At 38.0% G+C, this 9,263-nt stretch overlaps 1 protein-coding gene across 2 annotated transcripts; it reads right to left on the reverse strand.

The window, feature by feature from the left end:
* Positions 1 to 2,560: 2,560 nt before the first annotated feature.
* Positions 2,561 to 9,191, reverse strand: LOC136249823 (cathepsin L-like). Of its 2 annotated transcripts, none has more exons than XM_066041947.1 (12): positions 9,088 to 9,191; positions 9,003 to 9,029; positions 8,827 to 8,952; positions 8,661 to 8,771; positions 5,455 to 5,537; positions 5,379 to 5,406; positions 5,221 to 5,325; positions 5,101 to 5,167; positions 4,759 to 4,959; positions 4,564 to 4,699; positions 4,452 to 4,510; positions 2,561 to 2,761 (listed from the first exon to the last, which is right to left on the reverse strand). In XM_066041947.1, the coding sequence occupies exons 1-12, from the start codon at positions 9,135 to 9,137 to the stop codon at positions 2,648 to 2,650; spliced, it is 1,107 nt and encodes a 368-aa protein (XP_065898019.1). In that variant the 5' UTR covers positions 9,138 to 9,191; the 3' UTR covers positions 2,561 to 2,647. The 2 variants fall into 2 exon arrangements, with proteins under 2 accessions (XP_065898019.1, XP_065898018.1); XM_066041946.1 differs by having other exon boundaries at positions 8,827 to 8,961; positions 9,088 to 9,183.
* Between the last annotated feature and the right edge of the window lie 72 nt (positions 9,192 to 9,263).

A 9,263-nucleotide genomic window follows, 5' to 3' on the forward strand; every position in this document is an offset into this window, starting at 1 on the left:
AAAGATGTTACTAGTTTTGTACAGCCAGATCCACAGCCACTGTTAAATGAGCTTCAATTTGTGCTTCTGACTGACTGAAAGAATTTTCTTTAGCAGGATAAGGAATGGACAGTTAGTCCAGACTAACTATATACAATTCTGTACATAGCTTGATACACACATTTTATTATTTTATTTTGTCCTTTCCATGCCCACTATAGTCCTACGATTGTAAGTTTTTTAGTGGTTGCATGTTGTCCGAGGATTTCACATGCTCATGATTGTTTTTGTTTTTTTTCTCATCTCATCATCTTAAAAACAAGTTGATGTTGTGCTACTTCTAAAAACCAGGCGCCATGCAGCTAGCTAACTCATCTGGAATAACTATAGACAGTATATACTACTATGAATTAACCAACTATGTATTACTACTTTACAATATGGTAGTTTGGGTTGTGCAATAATATAATTAGCTGTTTCTCGTAATTCATGAAATATTCGTAATTCATTCAATTACGTTGCTATGCACTGCTAAGGAAGCGTTTGTTAAATAAACCGCTTTTACCAACATATTACGCACAAAACTATCTTCTAAACGGTTTTATAGTGTGACTAACGTGTTTTTTCCCACAAATTCTCTCGACAAAGCCTCAAAGCTGCTCTTCATTTTCGTTCGCGTACGTAAGGGATACGCCCCCTTTCAACTCGAAGCGATAGGCTATTCCTGGCAGTGTACGAGGCCTGCACCGTTGTTTTTCAGTTGCTAAATGTCTGAAAACCTCAAGGGGAAGGTAGTCTGAGGAAAGTCACCACACCCGTATTTCAGTCCGCCGAAAAGAAACCACCTCAGAGCAAAGTTCACCTGTGCAGAAGTTTAATACAGACTTCATTTCACTTTTACTTCTTACGTAAAAGCTGCTTTCACCGTTATTAAACGATTTTGCTCACGTGGGTGCGTACGGACAAACATAGGTAGATAGATAGGTACACACACACACTTTTACGGAAACAATTACAGTAAACCAGGCGCACGCCCACAGCCGGCCTTCGGCCGGCTGTGGGCGTGCGCCTGGTTTAATAATACCATCTAATAGCTTAGTGTTCTTACAAGTGAGTCAGAACCAATAACTTGCGGAGAGAATTCATTATTGTTCTAGGGAAGTAGCATGTAGATATATATAGCACGATATATGTATTAAAGCACAAATACTGCATAGCCACTTGTGACATAAGCTACTGACATGTCAAGATGATTGTGGAATTCGAAACAGACCAGATCCTTTTTCTCCCTACCCAATAAAAAAAGCACGAGACCTTTTTGGAATACTTCTGTTAAATTTGCAGTAGTGTGTTATGGCCTCCCTGTGACTGCACTGAATAGCTATCATGGTTATCAAATTTGTTAAAAATCAAGAATTCAAGTACAAGAAAAAATAATGTTCAGTTGATAATTTATACCTACAGATATACCATTGAAATCAGTCTTGGTATATCTGTACTGTGGGTGCATAGACAGCCTCCCTTGTTTCACTACTTTTTATTATTCCAAAGTTGAACCAAAAATTCCTAATTATTTATTCCTTATGCTTGTTTGTTTACTTTTTTTTGTAACAATTATGACTGGTAAACCCATGGCACAAACTACATCAAAAGAAAGAGTGCCATAAAATTAATCTTGTGTTTGAATGGAATTACTGAGAAGTAAAGAGGACAGCCAGTATGCTTTGTTTTCAGCTATGTTCAGCCTGTTACACAGTGTTATAAGCGAAGAAACAGTACAAGAAGCGTCTCTGCAATTAATCCAGTCACTATGGAAATGGCAGAGACACCTCGAAGTGGTTATTATAGCTGTACATAAAGCCTGGCATGATCTCAGGCTACTAGTGCGGGCCCGGCATCACAATATAACATGTTTGGATAGCTAAATGGTTGAGAACAGGTGATATTGACATGATAAATAAATAACATTATAAGGCTATCATAATAATGCAGTGTAATGCTTTTGCAAGTACAGATGTTGACCATGCAGCTAACTAGCTATATAGCTGCAGTGGCTTGGTCAGGTATCAGTAAACAAGCATTGCATGACAATATATTGGATACCCTGCAAAATATAGATATAGCAGAGATTAAATATATAATCCCTGCATTAAGAAATTAATGTAGGCTGATTTCCTGAAGTGATTTCCTTGTTCAGTTTGACTTGATTCAGAGAGGAAAGCTGTCAAGTTAGGTTTCTGTTTTTCAATCACATGCATATGTGTTGCTAGGAGATAAATAAGCTATGAGGAACTACAGAAAGCACCTTCCTCATACACCAATACCTCTTCCTCATATCTGGTAAGAATACAAGCTACTGACACAAAGTTCAGGAGATCTGGATTTGTTATTGCAATTACAACTCCTTGCATGCATGAGAAAATGCATGGCAATGAATCACAAACATTTGGCAAGCCTTTAGTTAAGTGACACAAACTGTATGCAAACATCAATACATCAATACATAAACCTCACTAACAAGCTATTATTTTTGTGGATGATACTTCATACCAGTTTGCTCACCAAATACTACAGTTTAAAAATAAGTACAAGAGCATTTACTATTATTATAATAAGATAAAATATAGCAAAACAGACAGACAATTTATTCAATTTTTGCACATATATATTATTCCAATATTGCACTGGTAACTCCTTGATCAATACCACAACGTGACTTTCCTCGGATCATCCTAAAGTATCCATCTTCACCCCACTTCTCACCCCAACTGTTCTTGATCACCTGTAAGTTATTGATGTAAGTATACCATTCACTGATCACTAAAAGCAGTGTAGTATAAAGTATATAGCATTACAGATACATACTTGACTTAATGTGACAATTCTCTCATTGTGTACTGAAATTTTTACATAGTATCTACTGTATGGTAGTACTGTATAGTAGGAATGTTTGCCCAAAAACACCAACTTCATATTTCAGCTTGGCACTATTGGTTATAGGCATAATCAAGACTATGGTTACAGCTATGCACACACTTGACTTTCAATGCATGCATCATGGATTTACTTTTGTCCTCCTGCGTGTCCCATTTCTTTCTCCACTACTTACGGGTATTGATCTGTGGGGTAGTGTGCCATGGCTTCAGTTATTATCAAAAGAATCACCTGTATTCTTCATAGTGAGTGGATTGGTACTGTTCTTCATTTGTAACAATGTATAAAAGGTGGAACATGAAATGTAACTCACTTTCAGTAATTGATAGTTGGGGTGCAATTATAATATTGGTTGGTATGTCTGAAGCCATTCTTTATTTTGATACAGTACATGTGCTGGTTCACCGCACAAGTAAAGCAGTTGCTCTTCTACTTTGTCTTCTACTATAGCCGCAGGTATAGATGACTTTCCTTGTTACATTGCTTTTATTTCTATGATCCCCAACACTTATGGGCTTACTAGGTCATAGCCATGGGAATTAAGCCTTAACAACACCGTCTCTAAAGTTGGCAGGAGTTAAAATTCTAACATGATAATTAGTTTAGGTACTGGAGAAGTAATTTTGCGTGATAATTAATCAAGTTATTTATAAGGTGTGACCATCTTAAATGTACAATAAGTGATCTGCTAGCCCTAGAAAAAATTTTTGGCTTCAGATAACTCTGACTATACTACTAATCTTTTATTATCATTCCGTGGTTGACTATACATGTGCATTGTATGTACAATGTTATAATAATGAACAATGAAGTGGAGCTAGCCACAAATGAGTATAGATCTGAGTTAGAATTGACTCATAACAACAAAATTTCCATGTGAATGCTTCTACAAGTATTAATAATATACCTGCTATCTCCGTTACAGCTACTGTCCACTCAATTTAGTATGGAAATGCAATGACATCCAGTTTTTGGATAATACTAACATAAATTGTACAATAGTATGTTTAACCAAAATTACCAACAGTTCTGTACTATGCTATAATACAGGAAGGCTCAGGTATTAAAGGATGCACTTTGCAGCCTTCACTTGTACCATTATCTCTTCTTTAAAGCACTTGCATCGGAGAAGATCAAACAAATAAGAGGGCTATTATTTCCATACAGCACTGAAAGGAAATAAAGTACTGTGTACAGAAAATACAGCATTGCTGATCATACGCATAACATTTTAAATTGCCAGAAGTAGCCAAAACGATGCTATTTGTTTGTAACTTGTACTATAGGCACTTACCGATAGTCAAAACCGACATGGTTCGAGTCTACAAAATGAACACTCTGAACAAAGACAACCAGAAAGCACAGTTAAAGCACTGTCGCGCTTGTGTAATATGAAAAAATAGCACTCTGGTGTGGTCTTGAGCCAAATACAGCACTTAGGTAACTATTTCAAGACATGCTAGAAATATAACAATGCAGTCCACCCACACAATGTTTAGTCATGTACATTGTGTAGACCCGTCCTCTAAACAACTCACCCAATATGGTTTATCCTTAAACAAAGATGATTCAGTTCCATATCCAACTAGCAGAACAGCTACATGTGGGTATGACACAATATAACAACTGACAGTATACAAGTATATTTACCGTGATCCAAATCAGATGGGCTACAAGCAAGCAATGGATCCCAGACACCTTTGTGATAGAACTGTAGTGTTATGGCATTAATGAGCACTGATAATGGTCCCCTCTGATACAATTCAGTCAACATTACTGTTTCATTCTAAATAACAACAATATAAAAACTCACATGCATTGTTAGAATGAGATGTAATAGCAGACCTTTCCTATACTGATATAAGACTTTACTTTCAGTCCAGGAACAAATTTGTTTTTCTTCAGTCCAGCTGCACAGCTCTGACTCATATTACAGTAAGGGGTGGGAGGACCACACAGTGTCTTGTTATAACCATGTGCAGGACAAGGAAAACATTTACCATTTCCTGAACAGTAGCTGTAATCATCCCATGATGCCAGACCTCCCTGTACAGCACACAAACAATAATCATTTTCAGGGAGAGGAGAAGTGGGAACATACAAGGTGGCCATGTAACAACAACCAATATGCTAAAATAGGTGTTACAATTATTGCTGATTTCTGACCACACATTTACTTCTACTTACAGCTTTTGAGATGTACTGGAAAGCAAGATATGGCCACCCTCCAAACACACCACAATCAGCATTTCCACTACAAATATGATCAGTTAAGATAGCTATAGATGTGTTAACAGTTGCACAAACTTGACTGTGTCTTGTGAACCATCACAATCAACTAGTTGTTCAACTGAAAAAGACATCAGCTTGTTGCCTTTTAATGCCCATTGGCCCTCAATGTTTGCACAAGTGCTAAAGGGAAATGCAGAGGTTAGCAATAAATACACGGAGTTCCAACACCTTACCTAAAAGCCCAACAAGAGCCCACACTTCCTGCAGGAAGAAATGATGTCTTATTGAGCAATCAACTCATGAACATACCTTGATTTTTAATTTCTGTTACCACACCATGATCACGCCAGTCATATGCATTTGGGATATCTTGTGGTTGTATCTTTGACATCCTTACCAATAGAAACAAATGTTCATTACCTTGAAATGGTATGGATTTGGCTGGTATAGGCTTGGGTTGGGACCCAAGAAACAGTTAACTGATGGATGCATGTTTTTTTTTTCTTTGTGCGGCTATATAGTATGCAATGGACTCCTAATGTATGGCCTTTGACATTTTTTCTTTTACTTCATGCACCTAGCTACCACATGTAAAAGTGTCACCAATTTTTTTATGCATTAGATTATTGCTCTCTATATAGAGAGCATTTTCAACACGTGATCTACATTACATAACTTCAAATATCGCCTACGCGTCCGCCATACTGGTGAACCAAGCACTGGTGAACCGTATAATAGTTCGCTCAGTATTGCGTGTTTACAGTATTCTTCTGGCAGTGCAGAGAGAAGTCATGGTTGCTGTTGAAGAGAATTGCATCTTTGGCAGTGCTTTAGAAGGCTAGGAGGGTGATTAATAAGCACGAAAGGTGCCGGCGGGACTGAACTGAAAGAAGCCATTCTTTATAAAGAATCTCGAGGGAATTTCTCCGTGTTAAACACCCGTTTCTTGGTATCCCTGACAAGAGTGATCATTCCAGTGTGTAGTGGCTCAATGTCAAAGGACTGGGATGGTACTTGAAGGCTGTTCAACATTTCCGTGTACGGGAGGGCACTAGCTAGTTGTTATATTGTAGTTGTTCAGCGAAACAACTCGCAACAACCTTGTTGGCCTTCTCTGCTCCATCTCTAGTTTGTAAGTGTTTTGTTCATGGTATGGAGACCAGACTGTATACAGGCATATTCAAGAATGGGAAGAACACATGTATTAAAACAATAGCATTTAGCTAACTGCTCAAACCAGACATTTTGCTATGTTCAGTTACATTGTAAAAGGCCCCTTACTGAATCTGCCTTTGCAGTGATCATGTTGATACCTGTATGCTGTGCCCATTTTAGGTTGTTGTCCAGCAATAACAACACCCAGGTACAGCACTTAGTATGGCTTAATAGGTGTTGGATAGGCTTGGGTTGTCAGAACTAACATGAAAGTGAGACAACTGTAATTATGACTGCTCCAGCAAATGCAAATCTCAATAAGCCGGATTTTACTGAGTGCCACATGTGTTCTGTTCTTGATAGCTATGCCGTGATGGTATAACTTACTAGACACTTGGTCTTATTGGACAATCTACAGATAATATAGTAGTTGTTTCTCCATGGCGAGTGCTGCACACAAACAGAGTTGCGTGAAGATCTTCTGCACACCTGCATGTAAACTCAAGTGTCATGATCAACTACATGCAAATTTTGAGTAGTAGACTAGATAGTACAGTGGAACCTCTCTTAACAAACTCCCCGAATTAAGGACACAATAGAAAAAACCTCCATAATGACAAAAATTTTGGTCCCAACAGGTCTGGTCAATACATTTTTACTTCTAAAAGAGGAAAACCTCTATATTACAGCAAAAAGTGGCCAAAAATTCTCGGTAGCAAAATGTCCATAATAGAGAGGTTCCACTGTAGATGCCCAGAAAATGTTTATACAACAGATGGATCAGTCCACACATTTGTGTCGTTTGTAAGATTTGTTGTTTTGTTATAGAAAAACAGCCATATTCTTGGACTCCATGCATGCACTGTTTACCAGAAAACTAGTAGCTATCTGCAATTTAATAACGTAAATAGTACACACATCAGGGAAATCGATCACTTCTGATTAAATGTTGTCATGTCTGTCCATGTGTACCATCAGCAGTAGTTTAACTTCTCACATCTACGTATACTGGATAAGCCACAGTTATGACAGTCATGTCAGAATGGCTTATTGCATTAACCACCACTGAGACTCACCACTTTACAGTTGTGAAGTGGATCACCCAAAACTATAATTTTCATGAAGTTCTTGCATTTAGTATAATGATTATTGTACATGTTTGGTTTTATAAGTTTTTGGATTTGTATACGTCTGAGGGGCAGAGACAATTAGTATAGTGACCCATCTATTATCCGAACCCAGAGTGTGTTCAGTTATAATTGAACTGAAATTGAAGTTCATTCATTTCTGTACAGAACTGTTCAATTAGTCTAATAGAATGCTTACTTATTCTAACAAAACAATCATTTCTACAGTTCATGTATGGCCGTAGGACCACTAATAAGTCATCAAACATAAAGACACTTTAACATACTCAGTCTCATCACCTCAGCAGTAATACTTAAAAGTATAGCATTGATTGCAAGGTCTGTGAAAGACACCTCCCAGAGTCTTCCTTTCAGCAATCCCATTTGCAATATGTGCACTGAGTATTTCTAGGTGACAGCTGGCTACATATACAATGGACCAAAGAATCATAGAACATCATAGCTAAGCATTTTCTATCATGGAACAATTAGTATAACATTTACAAAGACATAAAGAGCTTATGTCTCACTAAAAATCAGACTGAGCCTGAACCATGCATACTCAGTAGCTCGAACTCAGCTACAGTGGATCTGCTGAGTTAAATCCGGAGCGTTACTCCAGCCAGTAGCCAATACCTTTAGTAACAACAGCAAACAGAGTAACGAAACTTGTCCGGAATAGCCTTTAAGAGAAATTCTGACTTGTTGAACGGCGGCTCTATTTTTAGTCCACCCCTTCGTGCAGTTACTAATCAACCTTGTAAAGAATTACCAGAGGTGTACTTCTCTTCCACTTCTAGTACGAGTTCTCTTCACCGCCAGAAGAATTCTGTAAACACGATACACTGAGCGAGCTATTACACGGTTCACCAGTAGTGGTTCACCAATATGGTGGACGCGTAGGCGAAACTTTAAATTACGTAATGAAGATCACGTGTTGAAAATGCTCTATAGGGTGGTATATACAGGGTACTAATGTTTGGGAAGAAAATAACTAGTGCGATAGCACTAGCCATTAAGAACTTAATTGATCCTGTAATACTCAAAATAGCAGTGTGAATTTAAGTAAAATAATAAATAGCTAGCTAAAATGACTCAGAATGCAGTTTTCTTAGATTGCTCTAACTAAATACCAACTTCACAAGGTGCACTCTACCATACTGATGCATAGAGAAAAATGGTGATGCAGGCAGGGATGAGAAACTAATAATTATAATTAGTGGCCTAACTCACTTCACAATGTTCTGGACATGTTCAGGTGCTGGTCGTGGTCTCATCAGTACATTCCTCCTGAACTCGTCCTCACTGAGATCAGCAAACTGGTTGAGCTTAAACTCCACGTTTCTGTATGTACGTAGTTACGATTATGCATTTATGATTTAACGCTTGCGTGAAATACCTCGATTTGTACTGTTCGTTAAGCACCCTCACGTGCTCCACGTTTTCCAAATAAGTTTTGTAAGCAGCCTCTTCGTCATGTTTACTTGCATACACCTTGTTATGCTCTCTAGTCCACTCCATGAACCTGTACAAGCTAAATAACATCGTTTTATCATGTGTTTAAAACGTGCTTACTCATCATTGATCGCATTGCTTTCTGACCTAACAAACGTTTAAAATATTGTGTACCACAGCCATGTGATAATTTGTAGCAACTTACAGCACAAGTAGCAGTAACCATGCGGTACCCACTGATCGATAGCGTAACATGATAACGCTGGGCGGCAAAACAGAGCGCCTCTAAATACAATTCTGTGTAGCTACATTATCATTTTTCGTATTTTTCCCCAGGGGCTAGATGTAATGCCCTTGCCTAACATCCCAGCACAAAAGGCA

The sequence above is a fragment of the Dysidea avara genome, chromosome 3 (assembly GCF_963678975.1).
Source record: "Dysidea avara chromosome 3, odDysAvar1.4, whole genome shotgun sequence".
Taxonomy (NCBI): domain Eukaryota; kingdom Metazoa; phylum Porifera; class Demospongiae; order Dictyoceratida; family Dysideidae; genus Dysidea; species Dysidea avara.